Here is a 24,909-nt window from a genome sequence, read left to right on the forward strand (position 1 = left end):
AACATAAAAATGCACTGTATAAAAATACAAAAGACATCGGAATGCAAGCGAAAGGAGCTCTAGGAAAGGCTCGCTGAAGCAGACTGAAGGCCTTTGGTGTGATGAATGATGTGTGGCAATGATATCGAGGTGAATAGCACTGAAGTGTCAAAGTACAAACAAAGGCATACAATACCACAGACACATGAGCGTAGAGCTGCGCGAATCACGTTGCAGTTTCCTGTCCTGTGTGTGTGACTGAGTGTGTTTGGAAGAAAATGTCAGTGTAGCTCTGAGTTCCTAAACAGAACACACAGACACACACACACACACACACACACACACACACACACACACACACACACACACACAAACACACTTTTCATCGGAACTGTAAGTATTGCTGTTACTATGACAAACACAAACTATGCTGCTTTTTGTTATTAGTCTGCATTTCTGATATATGTGTTTTGTTGTTTAAAGCTAAAAGTGATTTGTCTTCAGTTAAATGTCTGACCAAACGATGAGCTATAAAATATTCCATTAAAAATGACAGTGGTGGAGATGTGTTTGTTCCTTAATGATGTTTACAAGCAGCTTGTTTTGTTCATTAAAATAATATGGTCATATATAGTGTTTTAAAATTGTATTGTAGTGTGAAGTTTTGGATGTCGATCTGATGTTTTTGGTGTGATGTCTGTAATCATGAAACTGAATGATCAACATTAATGACCATTTTAAGAAACATTTTTAGGTGTATTGATATATAGACAGTATACTAAATGTTTGTTTGTTGTTCTTATGTCTTACTACATAAGTTTTTGTGTTTGTCAATGTGCATTTGTAGATTATGTTTTATTACTCTTGTTGTAGACATACAAGATTTAAAAGTCAGCCTTCACTGTGCAGAATATTAACAGATATTAGGCATCGTATTATTAAGTCACTTGTGTTTAATTCTAGCTGTTCTGTAGGCCAAGGCCTCAGAAAGAACCATTACTTGAAAATTCACAATTATTTGTTGTCAACAGACAAACTCTAAGAAGACTTTAAGTAGTGTTCAGGTTTAGTGTTTTGTAATCTTGTGTGATAAGCTGAAGGTTTATGAAGTTTCAACAGTTTTGTGATGCGTTGAATGTTCACGCGGATACACTGAATCAGTGCGATTGAATACTTTTTTATTTGCCTTTTTGTATTTGCTACATTTAGGCTACTTTAAATCATTTGAGGTCATTGAGATATCAATTTAAAAGTGAAAACATTTAGGTAATACTGAACAGAAACAGCTAATTTTCATAAACAAAATTCACAAAATTAGACAATATTTAGGCCTACATTTAAATTGGAAAATATTTTTTTTTTCATGTTTAAGTCACTAGTATACCTTTCCCAGCCAGCCTTTCCCTTTTTGATTCCGTCTGTGCAGCAAACGAAGTCTGTGGACAGCTTTTGGACTATGAATTATTAATTTTAATAGACACCATCCTCAGCACCCAATTTTACTAACTGAAATCCATCCACATTAATTGCAGTTTATCAAAACACATTCTATACAATGCCCACTTAAAAATTGTCATTGCATTAGATACAAAATATCAATGCAAAAATGTACCATCTGCACAAAAAAGAAAAAGCTGCTACAGCTTTCATCATCTAACTAACTTTCTGGTAACACTTTACAATAAGGTTTATTAGTTAAACATTAGTTAATGTATTAACTAACATGAACTAACCATGAGCGATACATTTGTCACCGTATTTACTAATCTACGTTAACATTAGTTAATGAAAATATGTTGTTCATTGTTTGTTCATGTTAGTTCACAGTGCATTAACTAATGTTAACAAGATTTTAATAATGTATTAGTAAATGTTGAAATTAACATTAATAAAGATTAATAAATGCTGTATAAGTGCAGTTCATTATTAATTCATGTTAACAAATGTAGTTAACTAATGAACCTTATTGTAAAGTGTTACCAACTTTTCTTATTCCTGTAGCTCAAACATGCTTTTACCAATGGAAAAAAATTGAGTTTGATTCCCAAGGGACACATGAACCTGATAAAATGCAATCGAATGCAATGCAAGTTGCTTTGGATGAGAGTCTGCCAAATGTATACATTCAAAACTGGTATTAAGATGCTTTTTAGTGATGTATGAAGTCAGTTCCCAAGTTTACACAGGTGTCCAACCAAAGTAACCACAGGTGTATCACATGACAACCCAAGTATCCAAATAGTATAATAGTACTTTTATAAACGTGCCCTAGAAAAAAACAAACAAACACATTACTGGTGTGTATCTTGAGACAAAACAATGGCACTGACATATTTTAAGTTATGTCAGTGCAAGTTGCTTTCAGTCAAAAAACAACTCAAACATGCATTTAAGTCTGGGACTAGGCTTAAGCCTTGTCTGTGAAACTTTGTCTGTGTTAATTTATCGTTTTGTCACTTACAATAACTCAAGTAGTTAATGTCAAATAATGTCAGATAGTATTCTTGAAAACTGTCAGGTTAAAAAACAACAATAACAATGCCATTTGATATGATAATTTGTTATCTAATGCAATGGTATTCATATATTTAAGTGTGGCTTAGGTGTCCAAATACATTCTGTGGCCAATGAATTGCATTACAAATACAAACCGATGCCCGATCATAAAAAACAACTGCGTGATTGTCAGACATCACTGCCTTTTGTTGAAGATCTGATTTTGTTTGTGGATTGTTGAGGAAAATCACAAACAAAACATAGAAGTAGGTCTGCTATCCCTCGTGACATCAATGTAAGGACTTTTTCAAGAGTCCAACACATTTTGTTCCCTCATGTGGATAAAACTTGCAAAATGGTGACATTGTTACAGTGTAATTGTAATCACAAATAAGTACTGAATTTTAATTAATTAAGGACATGTACTTACTATAAGGTTAAGGTTTGGTTTATTTATTCTCATTACTATAGTAATTAGTTTACATGTAAATGTCACCTTAAAATAAAGTGTTACCTAAACTTGTTTTGTCAGTGGTTGTAGATACAGCAGTATTAATAATCACAGTATAAAGGGACTTTCACATATCACGTCTTTTGAACGCTCAAATTCGTTATTTCAAATGTAGCTGCACGGCAGGCACGCTAATAATGGAAGCGACGCGCACGCGGTGCATTTTTCAGAACTTTCAGAACTTTCAGAATGCCACAAGCGGCACATCCTGATATTGCTGATTAGATTCCTGGGTCAACATATTTTGTTGATCCTGGAACAACATTCCAGTCTGAAAATTTAGTCTTAACCCTATTCCTACCCCTAAACCTAACCCTACCCATAAGTTATCCCAAAAATCAGAGGGAATTGATAGATGAATAACACTGATGTAGAAGCACCAATTCATGATTTTAAGCCTAAACTTGACATAATCTGTAAACGTTTCCCTCAAATCTGATTGGTTGATTTGAATGTTGTTCCAGGATCAACAAAAATGTTGACCCAGGAACATGCTGAACTCAGCAAAATCAGGTTATGCGTCATAAGTGCACCGCAGGTCATGTGACAAGAACCAACCGATCAGCTTCAGCCTTTCCGTAACAAAACATCAAAAGCTCAGCCGAACAGCTGATCATAGCTGTACCGGGTATTTTTTATATCTGGTCTCCATAAATATATCTAGTAGTAAAGTTAATAAGGGCTAGAAATCAATTTATCCTCTGCTGAAACTTCTTTGTCGTCGTGGAGAGCGCAGTTCATGGTTGCATAGCAACAACAGATGCCACAGGAGCACAAGTGGATTGGAAAGGAGGAGAAAGCAGCGCAACCACGCTTTCCATGCATTTTCGACGTGATATGTGAACGGCCCCTAAACCAACAGATTATAACAGTGTATTTTATGTCTAGCATTTGCTGTTTAATGCAGTGGCCTGTAGTTGAGAAAGCGGCACTTTGTTCAGTGATAGAAACAAAACTTTGAAGTGGAGGACAGAAAAAATATTTAAAGACACACTAGCACAATGAAAAAAATCTGTATCAAAATTATTTGATCATCGCGTAAACGATTGGCCCTCTGGCTTGTCAATCACTGCCATGACGTTCCTTGTGAGAGACGAGCGCGGCTGCGCGCTCCAGTAACTTTCCACACTCCACAGGCGCTGCATGCAATGTTTTTGTCAGGAGACAGGAGTAACAACTGCAGATTATGAGTTACCTGCGGTGAGTCCGACATAATGAATCCAAAAAACACGACACAGCGAATGCCGGTGTTAAACACTCGTGTTCCTTCGTGCACGAGTTTTGGGAGGCGTTCCTTTGAAATGAGCTTTGAAGGAGGGGGGTTGTTCTTACGCATGCGCTCATTTCAAAAACTCAGTAACAGTCTTTGGTCGACGAAAAAATCCTCTCTATCACCTTTAAGCTCAACATATTACATTACCTTTACGAGTATCCATACACACAGGGACATAAAATACATGTTGTTCATCCGTTAAACATTTTATATACAATATACTATTAGCCATTGTAATATATACATACATGCATACAGTTCAACTTTGCGCATACATGCATTTTTGTCAGCTTATGAAGGAGAGTTTGGACAATGTACGTATGCAATATGCCACACATGAATATTAATCTTTAATATAGTGGCACTCCTACATTAATTAAAGTAGCAGTCAGCAGATGTTTTGAATTAAAAGAATAGGATAAGTGTGCTTTAATAGTCAAGGAAACATCCTTTTTGGGTGTCCAGTGTTACATCACAATGGGTCCGACCCTTAATTTTCATTACTGCAGCACGTGACAATGAGTGTGAAACAGTGACCTTAAAGGAATAGTTCACCCAAAAATTAAAATTCTGTCATCATTTACTCACCCTCAAGTAGTTCCAAACCTGTAAGAGTTTCTTTCTTCTGATGAACATAAAAGAAGATATTTTGAAGAATGTTGGTAACCAGACAGTTGACGTTAGCCATTGACTTCCATAGTATATTTTTTTCTACTATGGAAGTCAAGGGCTACCGTCAAATGTTTAATTACCAACATTCTTTAAAATGACTTTTTTTGTGTTCAAAATAAGAAAGAAACTCTTTCAGGTTTAAAACAACTTGAGGGTGAGTAAATGATGACAGAATTTTAATTTTTGGGTGAACTATCACTTTAAGAATTAAAAAAAAAATAGAGAGTGCATCTATGTTAGATGTTGGTGTTTAGAGTGCTGCTGTTATGGAGCAGTTTTCATTATGACAGCAGGATTCCCTCTTTCACAAAGTGTGTCAGACATTTTTCTCTATTTGTCATCTTCCTAGTTTCATTCTGGAACAGAAAAAATGTAATTAATGAGAAAGGGTGATGATCTGGGTCTGCTGTTATGGAAGAGGCATTCAATAAGGTGTAGTCAGTATTTTTTATTATTATTTTTTTTTTGAAAAATATGTTTTGTTTAATGTTTTTAAACTTCTTTTAGAAGACACTGAGGATGTTCAAGTGATTAAAGAAGCATCATCTTTACCAGATGTGAATTGTATGGCAGCCCCCATAAAAAAAAAAAGAAGTATATTTTGAATTCAAAGGAACTCCACTCGAAAACGAAAATGAGAACAAGTATATATAGGAAATGACACTATAGATGACAGATTTCTGAAAATATGTATGACTTTTTAAGCATTTCTGTGAAAATACATTAATAGAACGGGCCATTTACGGATAGGCCCATCAGCAGAAAAACACAGCGTGCAAGAAATAAAATGACGTGAACACAACAATTACGCAACGGAACAGAATCATCATCTATACTGTGAGGTTTCGAAATTTGCAGTCTAAAATATGATCTAATCTTCTGTACATTAATCTAAAAATACACATTTTCATAAGCCTCAGACCAAATGTCAGTAATCTCTCTTTCTCTCGATATCTCTTTCCACTGACATTTAGCCATACTTGCATTTCAAACCTACAGGACCTCATTAAATGTAACCTTGAAAACTCAAGAACGAAAGAGACAAATGCAATTTGTCTTTCTATGTAATTTCCACTTCCTTTTCCAAAACAGCTTGTTCACCATGTGAAACTCTTATTCTAGAAAACCCAGAAGCTGTTGCCTGCAATGGCGTCCATCTTAGCCTTCTTCAGCGCTCTGCACACCTCAGACTTCTTCAACATTTCCTACGTCCCACAGTCTAAGCAGATGTATGTGTGAATCACTAAACGTTCCTGAAATTTCAGATTCAAATTTCTGTTAAAGCCCGTCCACACGGAAATGCGTTTAACTGTATAAGTAAAAATTTTGTATCATATTGGCGTTTCGTCCAGACAGATCCTGAAACCTCTATTTTGTTAAACCGGGTCCCAGAGTGGATAAAGCTTCGTGTGGATGTGGCATTAGTCATGCACCCTTAGTGAATTTCTCACAATATATATACAATTATCGCATAATTTTAGCAAACCAGACAAAGATTGTAGATAAAATGGCAAGAAAAAAAAGTAAAGTGTAGATTATTTGCCCCAAAAAGTCCTAAAGACTCCTTTATACAAGTTACAAGGTATGATGTGTGGGAGATGAAGACAATATCAGTCTTTGGTTCTTCAGTCGAGTACAAACAGAAATGACTTGCTGAAGGGGAAACACATAACGAAAATCTGTATGGGACATATTGGAATAAATCGCCCACTTTTCTTGCTTGCTTTCTTTCTTTCGGTAATGATTATGTTGGTGTCTCAACACTCTTTCAGTCTGTGAGTAATGAGGGATCCCTCTAAAATGGGTCTTTCCTTTTACCTCCGAGAGAAAAATGAGAATCAAGGAGAATGTGGATAGACAGATAGACAGATAGAGAGATAGATCTATTGATAAAATAGTGATCTTAAGAGTAAAGATGTGCATGAAGCTAAAGGTATTTTTTTGAACAAGATGCATGGCAGGAAGAGGGAGAATGACAGAGAGGTGAAACCTCAGACACAGATGTGAGGCAGGCAACATGTTTGTTTCAACCTTCATGTGGTTCCCCTTAGCAAACCACTCCTGTCCTACAGCTAGAGTACCTGCCCCATTTTATTCTTTTTCTGCAGGATGCTTTATTCACTCTTAAACATGTTACTGTTTTACATACTGATGTCGTTCCACAAAGAACTTTTTCTGTGTCTTAACAAAACTGAACAACATCAATGCACTTTCATGAACCCAGAAACTAATATGCTGAGCTGAAGAACTGAAAATATAAGATGAAGATATTTCTTCATCACCAAAGAAGCATATAGCCAACTCAAAATCCTTACAGCGTTGGTTCTTATTAAGAAAAGCGTTCTTTGCCAAACCCGAAGTGCTGCAAAGAACGACTGAAGAACCTTCATTTTTAAAAGTTAAAAGTGCAGTTTGTAAGAATCGCTCTGGCCTTCTAAATCCTCTTAAATGCAAATCTAAGAGGACGCTGACTTGACATAAAATTTTTATTTGGCTGTCTCTTTTTTGTTTTTTCCTAAACATCATTTAGTTTCTCTTCGTATCCTTCAGCTTTCATTTCAGTTTAGTTTATTTTCCACTAAGGAACCACAATGGTTTGAAATTCATCTTGAAGCAGAAGTGATACATTACAGAAAAAAACTTTAAAAATTTTTTTTAACATAAACCCTGGCCTAGTTTCACAGAAACTTAGCCTAAGCCATGATTATGTCTTAGTTCCATTTGGGCATTTAAGTAGCTTTTATAAATGTTCTCTAGAAAAAAACAAAAAACAAACAAAAAAAAAAACATTACTGGTGCGCATCTTGAGACAAAACAATGGCACTGACATATTTTAAGATATGTGAGTTGCATTTGCACTTTTATTACTTTTCAAATTCTGTTCCTGTTTTGTGTTTTTGTGCAAATCTAACACAATAATCAGAATAAGAATCAGAAGTCAATGAATTTGGGCGTATGAACTATTTGTTTTGGTGAGTTACAAAGTATAAATGTAAGAGATAAATTCTAAAGAGAAGAGGAGCTCTAAAGAGAAGTATTGTGCCGAAAGACGCTGACTTGACATGAAATTTTTATCTGTCTCTTTTTTGTTCTCTTATCCTAAACATCATTTGGTTTCGCATCGTTTTCTTTAGCTTTCATTTCAGTATTTGTTTAGTTTATTTTCCACTAAGGAACTGCATTGGTTTGAAATTCATCTTGGAGCAGAAGTAATACATTACAGAAAAAAAAGTTAATATACCCCCTTTATGAGATCAGCCCAGTTTTAGAAGAAGTTAAGTTGTGCTAATTTATTTTAATAATATAAGAATTGGTAATCTTCAGTTTACCCATTACATTGCTCCTTTAAATGATATAATCTATATTTGAATGCATTTTGATCTTCATATTTGCCTCATAATTGCATATTATATAAGTATAAATGAAATGAGTTGCATTTGCACTTTCATATACTTTTCAAATTCTGTTCCTGTTTTTTGTTTTTGCATGTGTCTATGTGTGTTTTTAGAACTAACATTTTAATCAAGAAAATATTTTCTGTACTTTACAGTACCGGGCATCTACATTTTATTCAAATTCTCTGTCAAATCAAATTTATCTGTGAATGTACAGCTAACCATTTTAAGGTGTTATATGCTGATTTAGCACACTGAGATAATTTGTACGAGTCACAATGTTTCAAGTTATTATACAAATTACACTGAATTATCTGTTCATAGTACAGTCATTATTTGTTGTAACATTCCACTCATATTTGCTCAAGCTGAGCAGGTTAATAGTAGAATTAGGCATTGGATCTTAAACAGATGATAGATGCTAAAATTGTATGTAATGCTTTATTCAGAAAAGTAAGGAAAATGGAACAACGTCGCAACACGACAATGTCTCAATTTTTCTGGTTATCATTGGAAAACTTCAAAAATCAGAATTCAAACTTCAAAATTTTATGTAATTTAATTATTGACATTTAAACTTTTCAACATTAATCTGAATGTAAAATTCCCTATGAATTAGATATTTATTATGAATTATTATATTGTTCGAATAATAATGTTTTGGAGGGAGAAATTAATGCTTAGATTAATTAATTAATTAACAGCTTCATGTCAATAACCGGACGTCTTCTTTCACCTCTCAGGCCAATCAGACAGAGGGGAGGCTTCAGCGAATGTTAAATATAAATATTTTTGGCCTGAAAGTGAACACATCCACTGCACAACTTTGAAGAGGAACAAAGTATTTTGCGCATATGGTGAGTATATTTAGTAGATGTACATTTAATTATAAACTGTTTAATTACACTTGGCAACTTTAATCAGGTTTTATTATGGATGATTTTATTTAATCTGTTTTTATGTTTCTCTAGATCAGAATAGGGGATAAAATCCTTTTTCTTCCTTTTTAAAGTTATATTTCCTTAGAAACTAAAAGCTAAATGAACCTACATTATTTACAGTGAAATACTATAGAAAGAAATGGATGAATTGCATAGAAATTAACAGGAATTAATCTTTGCACTCTATATTTTCGGTTTGATTAAACTGACGGCATATGTTACATGGTTCATAGTACACCATGTAACATATGCCGTTTCTGTATGCCGTTCATACAGAAACTAGAAAACATTCCTATACACAAAATATAACATAAGACATCAGATGTACAAGGGATGTAAAACAGACCTATATTCTCTGGTGAATGCAACGCCGTGAAAATGAACTGAAGAACTTTTACACATTTATGAAGGACTATTATAACATGAACAATTAGTCACATACATGATATTAGAACATGAGTGTTTATATTTCCACTGTCCTTAGTGCTAAACTGAAGGAATAGCACTTTAGAGAATTAAAATAGCTTTGAATTTGATTAGAATAATTTTATCTCAATCTAAAAAAACTGAGTCCATTACTTTTTTTCTGAAAGTTTTGTTTCAAGTTCTTGGTCTTACTAATGTTCCCCTCCCTTCTCCTCCATCTCTGTGTGTCTGTTTACTGTTTAACCATTACAATTGCTAAGTTCACCATTTGACATTTTTGTAATAAATGGCAGCAAAATAAATAAAAGGGAAATTTTAATTCAGAATCAGAGCAATAAAAACATTTGGACCTTACTTACAAATGGTTGAAACTATAATATTTGTATGTCACAACTAATGGTTTTAAATTTACTTTCATATTTTATTCAGATTTTTTTTTTTTTTTTTTTTTACCCAAACAACATCTTACGTTTCCAGGATGCAACCACTGGTCATTGAGTGCTGCTGATTAATGATTTCATTAGCCATTGATAAAAGTGTACATCTTTTTTTCTTTTCCTTCTTTTTTTTTTTTTGTGTGGAAAATTGCACTTTTTCATACTGAAATTAACCAGTATGAATTAAATTATTAAATTTAAGCCATATCATATATGCATAAATAGCATTAACCACAAGACCCACATAAATATTTAGTATCCCACTCCGCATGAAAATGAATATTCCTTATGGCTAATTACACATTATTTTGAACTATGTGTTGTTGAAGTTTTAGTACTTTTAATAAAAATGTAACTATAATGAACAAAAAGTCACAAACTTACATTTATGTTTTTACATTTTATTGCATCCCTTAGAAATCAAACCCATGACCATGGTGTTACTAATTTAGAAATCTAAATATGAGAAATATAAAGAATATTACAAATTAAAGTCAAACACGTCTCAGGTTATGTCTGTAGCCATAGGAACGAGATGCTGCATCAATGATGCTTTGGAAACGCCTCTGCGTGAATGCGTCTGAAGCACGTGTGTCAACTAGTCCAATGGCGAGAGTGAACGTCACGGGCGGGTGACGTCTCAACCAGTAAAGCATTAAAGCACATCCAGAATAGCCAGCATTAGCTTTAAATGGCCGAAGCAAGTCGATCACAGGGGCGAAGGAAGTATGGCAAAGTGACGCAGAGTCTAGTTCACTTCTCAGGGAACTATGGTTACAGACGTAACCTGAGACGTTCCCTTTCAAGGGAATTCACGCTGCGTCAATGGTGCTTTGGGAACAAGAATGCCCAAACGACATAATTACAAGTTCCTGTCCGTGGAATACTGAGAGCAATATTAGGACATAAGCACCCGTGAACCTGCAGCAGCGTCTTGGTCAAGGTTGTAAAATCTTACGAAAGTAAGCGGAGAGGACAAGCCTGCCGCATTGCAAAGGGAGCTGCAGAAAGACATTCTAGCACAATAACCAGATCCCAAGCTGGAACTCTGCAATGACTTGCAGGCCTTAGCCTCAAAGTGCCATGAAGGAAACATGTTATGAATGGGTCCCTCCCAAAAGATAGACCACTCACAGGAATGTGGTAAGCCGCAAAGGCCGTGTACCTGCATCATTACTGAATCCCACACCACTCCCAAAAAAGTGTTCCTCTGAGCTGGAGAAAGCACACTCTTCTTAGCATTCAGTCTCAACCCCATCTCAATGTCAAATCGCCATTTGTTCTGACTTTGCTAGAATAAGCCAGTCATCTATGTAGTTCAGAATATAAATACCTTGCAGCTTGAGTGGCGCCTGAGCTGCATCTACACATTTCGTGAACGTGCGGGGTGATAGAGCTTGGCTGAATGGAAGAACCCGATACTGGTATGCTTCGCCCCCAAAAGCAAACCTGAGGATCTTCCTGTGTTGTGGAAGAATGGAGACATGGAAGTATGTGTCCTTTAGATCTATTGTGACAAACCAGTCCTCGGATCTGATTTTAGTCACAATCTGCCAACATTTTGAACTTGAGCTTCTTGGCTGAAAGATTCAGAAAACGAAGATCTAAAATAGGATGCAGCCCTCCATCCTTTTTGGGAATAATGAAGTACCGGCTATAAAACCCGAGATATCTGTCAGAAGGGGGAACCCGTTCTATAGCTGCTTTTGCTAATAGGGATTTTACTTCTTGTTCCATCACCAGAGCCTGCTCGGGAAGTACTACCATATGTAGCACCTTGTTGAAACATGGTGGAGGAGAACCAAACTGAATTCTGTAACCTTTTTCTATAATATACAGGACCCATTGAGATATATTTGGCAGAAGCCTCCACTCTGCCAGAAATTCCACTAAGGGAACCAGCCTCTTGAGGCTGGCTTCTGGTGTATTCAGAGCAGCCACTTCGGTGACCTGAAGAGAACTGGCAGGAAACACCCGAGTTGACTGCTTTTTGACCCTCCTCAGAGGGTGTGTCACTGATGTAGTGTCTTGTGATTGACTTTGAGTCAGAAGTTCGCTGGAGACTGCTGCGCCCCAAAGCACCAAGGGTGGCGGGGTTGGAAGAATGTCCCCTTTGAGGGCACAAAGGTGGCACTGGCACCGTATAATGAGGTGTACACTGCTCCACCCCAGAGGGGGCTGCCCTCAGAAGTCTGACACTGATAGTGTCAGGACTTCTTTTTAGCCGAAGCCTTCTTCACAAGAAGAAAGTTCCTCAGATCTGTCTTCTGGAGGCTTCAGCTAAGAGTGTCATCCTGTGCCCCATGGTTTTTATAGGGGGACAAGAAAAGCAACACTCTCTTTTTGTTGAGCCCTGTGTGAGGAGCTATTTGGCTGGGGACGGCTAGGGAGATACCGTTTGTACGCATCTGCCTGCTTTTTACCCTCCTGAAACCTCTCAACAACATTATTTACTGTGTCGCCGAAGAGGCCAGATGGCGAAAGCGGAGAGTCAAGGAGAAATGAGTTGTCTTTATCCTTAATATCTGAGAGGTTCAGCCAGAGATGCCTCTCAGTGGCCACTAGGGCTGCCATAAACTGGCCAATAGCTCAAGTGGTCTCCTTTGTGGCCCTGAGAGAAAAAATCTGTAGCCCGATGCAATTCTCGAACCGCGTCAGGCCCCACCCCCTTGCCCTCATTCAAATCCCTCAGCATGTCCGCCTGATACGCCTGCAAAATAGACATGGTATGCAGACACACACCAGCCTGTCCTGTCAACACTCATCTAGTTTGCGCCAATATTCTCCACTGAGCAATCAATATTTAACTTAGACACAGCGCAAGTAATCACCTCCACCTCATAATATCTAACCCCTCAGAATCAGATATATGAAGCACCTGGCTCTCCCCCTGGGCGGAAGAAGCCGCAGAGCGAGCTCCCGATCCCAGCGAGAGAGTGCTGGATCCTGTGGGTTAAGGCAGAGAATCCCTCCATGAGATCCTTTTGTGAACCCCACGATCTTAGCTTCCATGCTGCCTTGGCAGCAGTGGGGCCAGAACCGTGAGGAACACGAAACAAACACATAACACACAAGTCATGTATCCCCACCTGTTAGGAAATGAGGGCAGGAAGGAACACACTGCTTGAATGCTTGCTTATTCGCCATTATTACAAATACTGTGATTGTGCTGAACTAGATCAGCTCTGGCACTAACAAATAAGACAAACAGTATGACACAGAATGCTTGCTGAGGCACAGAAGCTAAACGCTGACTATTCCAGATGTGCTTTTATGCTTTCCTGGTTGTGACGTCACCCGCCTGTGACGTTCAGATGTGCTTCAGATGCATTCACAAAATGGTGTTCCCAAAGCATCATTGACTCAACCTTAAAAGTGAATTAAAGGATTTACAAAGAACGCATTGTAACAAATTAGTCTGCATTTTTCTAGTTTGAATTGTCTCTATCTCTTCAGAAGGAGTAAAAGGAGAGATTTGTGCGAATCGGATACACAAAAAGAGAAAAAAGCGAAGATCAGATATAACAGATATAACGCACGCCGCACTGCAAGCTCAGCGACACCACCAGCAGCGGCATGTGGTGTTCTTTTTTCTGTGTGTAAGCGTGGAGAGATCCGCCTTTCGTGGAACAAGGGAGGAAGAGAGGGGGTGTTTTGGAGGAGGAGGTGAAGAGGTGAAAACGAGAGGGATACGAATATACTCCCCGCACAATCTCAGCCCACCACAGACACACCTCTCTGCATCTTTGTCTTGCCGTCTTTCTAGCTGTTGTTTTTCATGTTTCTTCACTGGTTCTTGTCTTCCTTTATGTCTGTAACCCATAGCCCACCACAAAGCTTCTGTCTCCCCCTCACCATCCTGCACTGTTTCTGTTACCGTTTCTCTCAATCACTCAAAAAAAATCTGAGCCCACCACAAGCCCCTTCCTTCCTCTGTGCTGTGTGATGCTCTTGGTAGTACATTTCTCTATGGCTGTCTTACAGATCACCCTTCAAACATCCTCTCTGGTTCTGCTCTGAGGACAGAATGATGTTTTGTTGGATATTAATATCGCTACTTGTACAATTTCTCAAAGCACAAGGTAAGTTGCAAATATCTTGACAGTTGTTATATGGTGAAGAGCATGACATGGAGTCTGTATAAGCATTCTTCTTCTGACCGATGTGATCTTCTATCATCAGAAAGCCCCATAGTAATTTACGCACAGATTGGAGGGGCCGTTACCATACCTAGAGATTCATCAATAACAGCAGATAACGTTTATGTGAACTGGTACCGCGGCTCAGATAAAAGTCCAATTATCAGCAGGAACCCTCAGGGTGGGATCCAAATGGGTGAGATGCATGTTTTTACTGAGTTCATGTCTTTTTTCTCCACAATAATAATCAGGCTACCATGTTTGATATAACTGCACATGTATGTTTGTCTTTTTTAGGGAAAAATGTTAAAACACATGCCTCTCTGTCATCAAATTACGATCTCCAAATCTCACCAGTACAGGATTTTGATTTTGATGTTTGGCGCAATGAACAACATGTACTAATGTCTATTTATGTCAAGACCTACAAACTGTACCATGGTAAGACTAAGTACAGAAAGTGTGTGAGAAACAAAAAGTAAAAAAGAGACCCAAAGTTTACAGCCACAAAATCTCTTAAAGGGATAGTTCACTCAAAAATTGCTTCATTTTTTATTCTGTGAAACACAAAAGAAGATATTTTAAAGAATGTTTTAGCTGTTTTTGTCCATACAATGGAAATCAATGGGTTCCAAAACTGAGTTTCATTGTATGGAAAAAAAAAAACAATAAAAAAAGTAAAATAAATAAATAAATCAATCAATCAAAAAAAAATAAATAAATAAAAAAATAAAAATAAATAAATCTTCTTCGTTCCCCAGAAGTCAAAATGTTACATAAATAAATGATAAATATAAATAAATTATGACAGAATTTTCTATTTTGGGTGAACTTTTCTGTTAATTGCTCTCATATATTTTCCAAAAACACTCAAGGTGTGAATTAAAATTATTATTATTTTTTTTTTAATGCCATAAACCAACAATACAATGAGATATATCATTGAAGTAAAAAATATAGCAACTAAAATAGAATGAAATAACAATGCCAGAGGACAAGAACAAAATTATAACAAACAAAAGGAAAAGGGTGCTACTTTATACATCATATCTGCTTACAATGTTATAAGCTTGAATTGCCTTTTTACTTATACAATTACGCAAAACAGAACAATACATTTTAAAATCATTTTTAAAGCAAAAAAATAAAAAATAAATTGGCTTGCAGTCAGACCTTTTCATCTTATGAATGTGAAACTTTCCCATTAATATTAACAATTGTATGAAGTATGCCTTCTCTTTCTCAGTCCCATAATCATTAAAGTGTATCATTATATCAAGTCCACTCAACTGCAATTCAATGTTCAATTTTTTCTTAATTAAATGCTCCACATCAATCCAAAATTTTTTTGTATGTATACAATGGAAAAATAACTGAAAAATAGTTTTCTTTTCACCTTTACAGAAATTACAAGAGTAACCAATATCTAATTTAAACCGTTCCAGCACATGTTTTACTGGGTTTATTCTATGCATTATTTTAAAAGAGACTTCTTTTACTTTATTATTAACATAGAATTTATCCACTGTTCACCAAGCTTTACCCCAATTCACATCTCCAAACACAGAAGACCAGAAAAAACGAGCTGGAGGATAAACAATATTATTAAGTATATTTCTAATATAGTTATTTGAGACTCTATTTTGTAAAATATTTGTATTACCAATAAATATTTTACCCTTGATATCTGTAAAATTTAGATCTTCCTCTTGTAATGCATTCCTAAGAAGGATCAATACTTTTTGGGGAATTGCATCCAATACAACAGCAAACTCCTTGGCCTAACTGGTATTTTAAATTTATTCAAAAATTCTCAGTAAATTTTCATCATTATTTAAAAGCTGACAAACTAATATAATATTGTTTTCAACCCTGTAATAAAAAAAGAGATTTATTTTTGTATAGGATGTTCCAAATATAATATCTCCTAGGTGAAAAGTTATGCTTATAGACCAGTGTCCATGCCATGAGAGCTTGTTTATGAAATTTTGCAGGCTTAACCGGTATTTTTTCGATTGAATTATTACACTTTAATAAAAATGAGGTCACCTAATTGCTTGAATAGATAATTGGGAAAGGAGTTCCAAATACTATCTTTATCTTTTAAATATTGAATAAGTCAATTTATTTTAAATACATTGTTTAAAGCATCATAACTCAACACCTCTAAACCACCATGATCTTTGGAATTGCATAAAATTTCTTTTCTCAGATAATGAGGCTTGTTTTTCCAAATAAAATCATAAAGTATTTTATCTAATTGTTTGGTAACTTTAGGGGGAATGTCCAATGATAATGACGCATATACTTTTTTTATACCCTTTATAACCACATATTAAACATCTGAAACATTCTTTTAATCTGAAACATTCGTTTTATTAATAAATGGATTAAAGTTTAAACTATTATGCAAATATTCATCTTTACATATAACAGCTCCCAGATATGTTACTTGATTTGCAATTGGAATATTACAGATTAGTTAAACAACAGTCTATAAGAGGAAACAGAACTGACTTATTCACATTAATTCTTAGCCCTGATACATCTGAAAAAATCTTTTATGCATTTCACTGCTTTAATGATTTCATTCCTATCCTTCACAAATACCTCAGTGTCATCTGCAAATTGACACAGCTTAAATGTTTTTCCTAATGCTGTAATTCCTTGAAAATGTCCTTTTTTGATGTGAAGGGCCATTATTTGTGTTGCTAACAAAAACAAAAAGGGTGAGATCGGACACCCCTGTGTAATCCCCTACTTATTTCAAATCTACCTGATGTCCCCCTTGCTAATTTTACAGAACAGTTTTTCTATTAGTTCCTTTTTCAAAGAGATGACTGGATGACTCTACACCTACTGCTGAGCTCGATTCAAGATGTGAACACTGCAGAAGTAGTCTGCCCCCTGTATCATAGGGCTGAACTGCAAAAAAGAAAAAAATACATAAAAAATGAATCTATGAATATATTTTATAATCATCAATCTTACTAAACTCATAAAGACGATGATTAAGTCATATAATTTACCCACTAGAACGATTTTAATGTTAATTCGGCATATTTGGCAGTATGAACAGAATTAAATGGGTTACTCCACTCTCACATACACTTTGATATTTTTGGCTATAACTTTACACATTACATGATAAGATTATCTAATGTTGCATATTCCACCTTTCAACACATTTTTCTCTATTTCAGTCACTATACCCAAAGTGCCAGCCGTGATGTTTGGTGAGTCTCTGTCTCTGGAATGTAAAACTGAGCCTAGTTCAGCGAGGCCCAGAATAACGTGGATTCCACCTGAAAACTCAGGTTGTCATGAAATCAAGCGTTATGGAAACACAATTTCAGTCAAAGATGTGTCCAGGTGTCATAGTGGTGTTTGGACATGCCAGGTGGAGTATGACGGGAGAGAAACTAAAGCAACAACAACTGTTTTTGTGATAGGTGAGACGCAGTTGTTAAACACTCAGTGTATCTATCCATTTATTAGTTTTCACATTCTGAGCATTGTTTACAAAGCAATAAGAAATGTATAATACACAAGAAACAAAGAAGATGATTACAGTCAAGATCTATAAGTAGGAGGAATATGGTGAAATTATGTCAAATTTAGCAGAATAATGATGGAGAACTGATAAAAGCTTGTTTACTCTCACTTTTTGTAATGCTAAATGTAAATATATAAACAATATTTAATATAATTTTAATAGAATATAAGTATACATCTGTTATTTCATTTGAATTATGTCAATAATTATGTTATTATTATTTATTTTATGTTTTATGATTATTTAAATTGCTGCTGCTTAATAAAAATAATAATGTTCCCTTTATTTTCATCTCTTTTCCTCTAGACCTCTCCCCTTCTCCTCCAGATCCGATTTATACCTCTCTCTCCTCGTCCTCTACAGTCAACATTCCATGTTCCCTGTCATCTAACATTCCCTGGTCCGTGTTAAATGAGACAGGCCTCCAGGGTGGTAGTTGGAGCTTCACTCCTCTCAGCGATCAAAACCAGCAGACTCTCCTCAGCCTCAGTGTTGGTCCTGTGGTCAGATGGGATGTCACACCGGGCACAGACAGCAGGGTCAAGGGAAGAGAGATAAAAGACACGGATCTATCGATTCATAATCTGCCTGTATCAGAGAAGATCAGGGGGGAGTACAGCTGTAGCCTGACGTTCAAGAGCAAGACCCTCAGCAGAAAAGTCAAGGTGGAGGTTCTGCAGGGTAGGTGAATGACAAGTGTTGGGGGTCTAGTAACTAACCACACTACTAACTACTTTCAGTCAATATTGTGAATAGTGTAATAGTGTAGTTTTGACCAGTGTTGGGGAAGCTAATCTGAAACTGTAGCTTGACAAGCTACAAGCTACTCATATGCTAAAGTAGTTAAGTTACATTTAAGCTACCCTTCTGAAAAAGTAGTTAATATCTACACTACAGGCTACTATCAAAAAGTACAGCTTTTTTTTTTTTTTTTGTTTTTTTTTTTTACAATAACATTGTTACAAATAACTGAATAATTGTTAATGAAGAATGTTAAAAGTACATTTTTTGGGGTTAAAAACAATATGCAATGCAATTATGATTTCAAAGAGTAGAGTGAATTCAGGTTGATTGGGACACTTTTTCCCAATCATTTCAATGGTGGTAATGAACAAATTTAGTTTGTGATCTAATAAGAAGACGCTGCCCTGCTTCACTGCATTACAGGCTCATGACTCATCAGAATGCAAAACGGAATGTAGCTTTCATGCTACACCGCTACTTTCTGGAAAAAGTTGTTAGCTACTGAAAAAGCTACACTGTTTTAAAAGTAACTGAGCTACTGACAAGCTACTGAAAAATGTAGTTAAGCTACTTGTAGCTAGCTACTCCCCAACACTGACGAGACCACAATTATGTTGTCCGTCCTGACCAATATGTGACACCCCATCAGATAGGGTAAGAAATGCTTGAGTGCCAGAAACACTGCCAGCAACTTCAAACGATTTATGTGCCAGCCACGACGCACTTCGCTCCAGACTCCAAAGGTCATGTGTCCTTCATAGACTGCCCCACAGCCTGTAATGGATGCATCCATCGTCGTGATAGTCTTGCAACGACAACAAGCCCCTAGCTGAACTCCTCTGCGGAGTAGCGGGAGCCTCATCCATGGACGCAGAGCATAAAAGCCTCTGTGCTTGACCAGGACTTAGCGGAAAGGGTGGCAATGAGGTGAGATCCCTTGGCTTTTGACCCACCATTGGAATGGTTTTATGTGGAGCAGGCCCAGCTGACAGACAGGGGACAATGCTGCCATAAGGCCCATCAGTCCGTGACATAGACCAACATGGACTAGACAACCTATCCTGAAGTGACTCAGACAGTCTTGTAATGACTGAATGTGTGTGGGAAACAATCGTGCCCACTCTTTGTCATAAACTTGTCCACCTGCCTATGACCCCAAGGCACGAGAGTGGCAGAGACCTCTAATGCAGGGAGCTGTCCAATCGCCCCATCAGGCTGACCACCCACAACGGCAGTGGGGGAGGGGGGAAAGGTTTGAACGCTGCCATAAATGGGCCACACACATGAACTCTGAAGGCTGGGATGCACAGGCTATCTGACGCAATGCTTGTCGATAGGGCCCAACCTAAACCGCCCAAGGCGCACTTAGCGGCGGGACAGTTATGGCCGGAGCTAGGAGGCCACAATGAGAGAGGTGAATACGCTTGAGATTGTCCAAACTCTCCAATGGAAGTCCTGGTCTCCGAATATGAGTGAAAGGTTCAGGAACTTCTGTTGGGGGCCTGAGAACATGAGGGGGGTTCCATAGGTGATGGTTCACTTTGCTGTACCTTACGGGAGCACTATAGAGAGGACGAGTATGAACGAACTGACAGTGGTTGTCGTTCACCCTCCCTAGACTTGTGTGGGATGAGCTGACAAAAACTGCAGACTGCTGTTTTGCTGCTTGAAATTTTCCACCATAGCAGTCACAGACTCTCCAAATAGGTCGTCATTAGACGTGGGGGCGTCCAATAAGAAAGACTTGTCTTTTTCTTTAATTTCAGTAAGAGTAAGCCAAAGGTGGCGCTCTAGTGTTACCATTCCCAACAGTGACCTGCCTATTGCGCGGGCAGTATGCTTGGTACTGTAGCTCTCAGCGACAAGTCACTAGCCTGTCTGAACTCCTTAACAGCCTCAGGAGTCAGGCCTTCTCCCTCATCCAGCACTTTTAGTAAATTAACTTGATAAGCCTGAAGCACAGCCATAGAATGAAATGTGGCTGCTGCCTGTCCAGCGGCCATGTAAGATTTACCAACCAAAGGGAAAGTAATCCTACATGGTTTGGAAGGCAGCAGGGGCGTGACTTCCATGATGGATAGAATTATTGTCTTAAAATCAAATTTATTACTGCTGAGGATAAATGATTTAAAGATCATGACAGGCGTAATATGACAACAAAATCATATTATGATTTGTATTTGTTTCACACGTTAGACCTTCCCATCAATCAAAGCAGCTTCAACACTGACAGAGCGCCGCCAGCAGTATGCCAAACCAGGCAGGAACCAAGTAAGGGTTTTATTGCTTCTTTGTTAACAGTTATTTTAGTCTATTGTTAATTTGACTTAGAACAGCCTCAAGATTATTTTTAGACTATTTAGACATAATTTCACCAAAACACTTCTGAATTACAGAAAGAAGCAAATACTGTGGTGGAAATTCACAAGTGAGAATAAAGTCAGGCCACTCAATAGTAAAATTATCAAACCAAATTTTAGTCCTTCCAGGATTTTGCGATTCTGCGATCACTGAATTTATCGCAAAATCAAGTAAACTCCAGAGGATCTTGCATTTTTTCTTAATTGCCACAGATTTTCCACAGATTTTGGACTTAGACATGTACCGTGACGCCATCGCAACATGCATGTTTGAGCCACTGCACAGCTCGGACCAATAATAGACAACACGTCGCGACTGGAGTTCAGAGCAGCGGGCCGATCTCGATCACACAACATTTCTACACGTGCGCTGAGAAGAAACCGCTTGAGTTTACCGCAGAATTAACTTAATCGCTGTGAAATCTTGGGAGAAGCGTTCACATTCGTCTCAGAATTTTCTTGAGAAACATTGGCAGAAATGGTCTAATGTTTTTGGTTGCTTTTAAGTGCTTCACACAACTTTTCCCAGCACTTCAAAGCTTTAAACATTGCCCAGTTTGAATGTTATTTTTAATGTGATCTCCAAAACATTATTTGTTCATACTTCATAGTTTGTCCCCATTTGTAAAACTAAAGGTTTCACGATGTAGGAAAGCAAACACTTATTTAGAAATAAAAAATAATAAATTACCACTGTAGTAGATGCTGCAGAGGAGCACTTACTGGCTTATTATCCATTTCCACAACCTCGCATATATATTTTTAATATTTATTAATAATAATAAAAAGTGAATTCAATCAGCATCTCAACTCAAGCTCAGTCAGTCCTCACAGCATTATCAAATCAGGGTCTGGTGCCACCAGAACTTAAAGGGTTAGTTCACCCAAAAATGAAAATTCTGTTATTTATTACTCACCCTCATGTCGTTCCACACCCATAAGACCTTCGTTCATCTTTGGAACACAAATTAAGGTATTTTTGATAAAATCCGATGGCTCAGTGAGGCGTCCATTGACAGAAAGTTAATTTACACTTTCAGATGCCCAGAAAGCTACTAAAGACATATTTTAGACAGTTCATGTGACTGCAGTGGTTCAACCTTAATGTTATGAAGTGACGAGAATACTTTCCGTGCGCCAAAAAAACAAAATAACGACTTTATTCAACAATATCTAGTGATGGGCGATTTCAAGACACTGCTTCATGAAGCTTTGCAGCTTTCCAAAACTTTTGTTTCGAATCAGTGGTTCAGAGCGTGTATCATGTGATTTCAGTAAATGAGGCTTCGTTACATCATAAGTGTTTCGAACCGTTTCGAAATGTAATTATTTCACACGGGGGGCGATAATCTCTGTGAAACCATCGAAACATGCTGTAAATATTGCCGCAAATTTTGAGAAAAGCTGCCGCAAATTCAGTCATTTTAGTCCGCAAAAATCAGAAAAAAGTCCAGCGAAATCCTGGAAGGACTGAAATTTATTTCTGAAAATCGAAATTCAGGGTAGTCTCTCTTGCAACCAAACCATACATCAGAGATATATAAAGTGAGCTCCAAACAAAACAGAGTATTTATTCAGTCAAATCATACATATTAATTTTTCAGCAAACAGACTTTCAAAATTGATTGGATAAACAAATGAGTAAATTATCATGAAGCCATCCTACTTCCTTAAATCTTAAGTACAATTGAAATCATAAGTTCATTGACATCCCATAATTAATCATCACCATCATCCCATAGTAGTTGTGTCCACCTGACATGTAAATAATTTTTTAATTGGAAACATCTTATCTAACTCCCTAAACTTCTTCCCAGCTATCTGACCTTGACATTATTCTCAAGTTGCTTCTCACAGAAACTGTAGATTAGCTTTGCAACATCAAAGAAAGACTGAAAAGCATACAAAACAATATCTTTTAGTTTTTTTACCAAATGTATGACAGAAAAGTAACCCAATACTTAAACATAAAAATAAAAGGTGACATATGTATATCTCTGTGCTCATCAATCAAAATCGAATGACTTACATGTACGACATAACCACCGTCGGACAGCGACCTGCTTGTAACTTTTGGTTCATCCCCTTATGTTCTTAGATAGTTAGCACTCTTTTGAAAAGTCCCTCAGTCAGAAACAACATATCTTAAAAACAATTGTCAGTACATGCAATGGTTATACACATATATCTATATGTCAACAAACATAATTTAAAGGTTATGCAAAAATCATGTAAGGAAATCTATGTAACTCATGTAAGATTAACAAAATTAATCATGTTTAAGCAGTAGCATTGATTGAATACAAATAAGAAAATAACATTTCTCTTGCATTACCCTCTCCAGCCACTACAAGAGAAGAACTGCTGGAACTACAGAGAGACGTCCTACAGCTACAAAAGATAAAACTGCAATTAGAGATCGAAAAACTCAAAAAGGAGAAGGAAAATCAAGACCTTTAAACTTCATTCTTAACAACAAACTTCTGCAGCTACAAAGTGAAGGGAAAATAACAGTCACATAAATTGACTAAAACTATGTTTTATGACAGACCTGACAAGTTTTGTATTAAGTAATTTTAAGAACAAATATATTAACAAAACACCAATAATAAATATAAAGCTAATACATTCATATATAATATTAATACTACTAATAAATAGCACTGCTAATAAATAACATTACTTTTAATTGCAACTACTAGCCTACATTTTGTCATTAACATTACTAGGCTACTACTACCAATACATTTTATTATTAATATTGCTACTACTAATAAATTTTATTTTCAGTATTATACTGCTACAATACTTGGATATATTACTCATTAAAGAATGCATCCACGATGGCATCTCTGACAGCAAATCCAGCCTCGAATCTTGTTGCAGAAGATTCGTGAGCCTCATCTTCTTCATGACCCTCTTCTTCAAGCTCATCCTCCTCTTCGTAGGCAGAAAACGTCTTCAAAATGTTAAAAAGAACAACACATGGGACAATAATTTTGCAAGCCCTTGGAGGCTCAACGTGCAGTTCACTGTGGAGTGAAATCTGCGTTTAAGCTGTCCAATCGTCCTCTCAACTGTAGACCTTGTGTGTGTCAATCCATTGTTTTATGTTTCCAACAGAACCATATCAGTTATTGGCGACCGATGTTAGAGATCAGTCAATATTGAAATATGTTGGAATTGGACATTTAATTGTGTATGCTCATTTCCCCTATTTTTACATTTAAACTGCTGTCATCTAACACTCTCTACAATTCAATAAAATATAATTTTTCATACTGTACATACATTTTTGTTACATTTAAAATTATTTTTTTTGTGCTTTATGTTTTATTTAGTTAGACAAAATTGTAAAAAAGTTATTGGCCATAACATGTGATGTGTGATGTGTGGTGTCCCATACTCAGAATTTGTGCTCTGCATTTCACCCATCCAAGTGCACACACACAGCAGTTTCATAATTATTTTCCATGTTATGGCCAATAATCTGGTGAACAGGTATGAGTGTATATGCTGATGACACACATCTTCAGGATGTTTCCAGACTTTTCCCTCATAAACAAAGGTAGACCTTTGAGAGTTGTAGCCTTTCTTTGAGCAAGAACATTGGAGTTTCTGTCTGAAAGACAGAATAACAATATGAAACAATGCATGTTATATCCAAAGAGAAGCATGGGACTTAGCTTGACAAACAGCTGGCACAATTTAACCTTTAACTAGAGATATATGATCACGTGCTAAATAATTACCTGATGATCAAGTTGGTCTAGGAGGATCTTCATCTCATCTCCATTCTCTGTACAACTTAATGTGTATTCATTCAACAAAGAAAAAAGGGGGCTCTTCGGATTAGTTTGTGTGATCCTGATACTCAGATATTGAATAATCAGATTATAAAAAAGAATCAATACAGAGTTTTCACTGTATTGATTAAATATGAATTTATTCTTGAAGATACAAAAGAGCAGAGACCCTGG

The 24,909-nt window shown here is 36.6% G+C and overlaps 1 protein-coding gene across 3 annotated transcripts; it reads left to right on the forward strand.

Moving 5' to 3' along the window:
• Nucleotides 1-253: 253 nt before the first annotated feature.
• Nucleotides 254-24,215, forward strand: LOC125244178. Of its 3 annotated transcripts, none has more exons than XM_048154208.1 (9): nucleotides 255-372; nucleotides 9,070-9,183; nucleotides 14,115-14,212; nucleotides 14,313-14,465; nucleotides 14,567-14,710; nucleotides 17,473-17,721; nucleotides 18,132-18,506; nucleotides 20,766-20,840; nucleotides 23,265-24,215. In XM_048154208.1, exons 3-9 carry the CDS (start codon nucleotides 14,158-14,160, stop codon nucleotides 23,387-23,389), a joined length of 1,176 nt encoding a protein of 391 aa, XP_048010165.1. In that variant the 5' UTR covers nucleotides 255-372; nucleotides 9,070-9,183; nucleotides 14,115-14,157; the 3' UTR covers nucleotides 23,390-24,215. The 3 variants fall into 3 exon arrangements, with proteins under 3 accessions (XP_048010167.1, XP_048010165.1, XP_048010166.1); XM_048154209.1 differs by having other exon boundaries at nucleotides 256-372; nucleotides 23,274-24,215; XM_048154210.1 differs by lacking the exon at nucleotides 20,766-20,840 and having other exon boundaries at nucleotides 254-372; nucleotides 23,274-24,215.
• The last annotated feature ends 694 nt before the right edge of the window (nucleotides 24,216-24,909 follow it).

The sequence above is a fragment of the Megalobrama amblycephala genome, linkage group LG13 (genome assembly GCF_018812025.1).
Source record: "Megalobrama amblycephala isolate DHTTF-2021 linkage group LG13, ASM1881202v1, whole genome shotgun sequence".
Lineage (NCBI taxonomy): Eukaryota > Metazoa > Chordata > Actinopteri > Cypriniformes > Xenocyprididae > Megalobrama > Megalobrama amblycephala.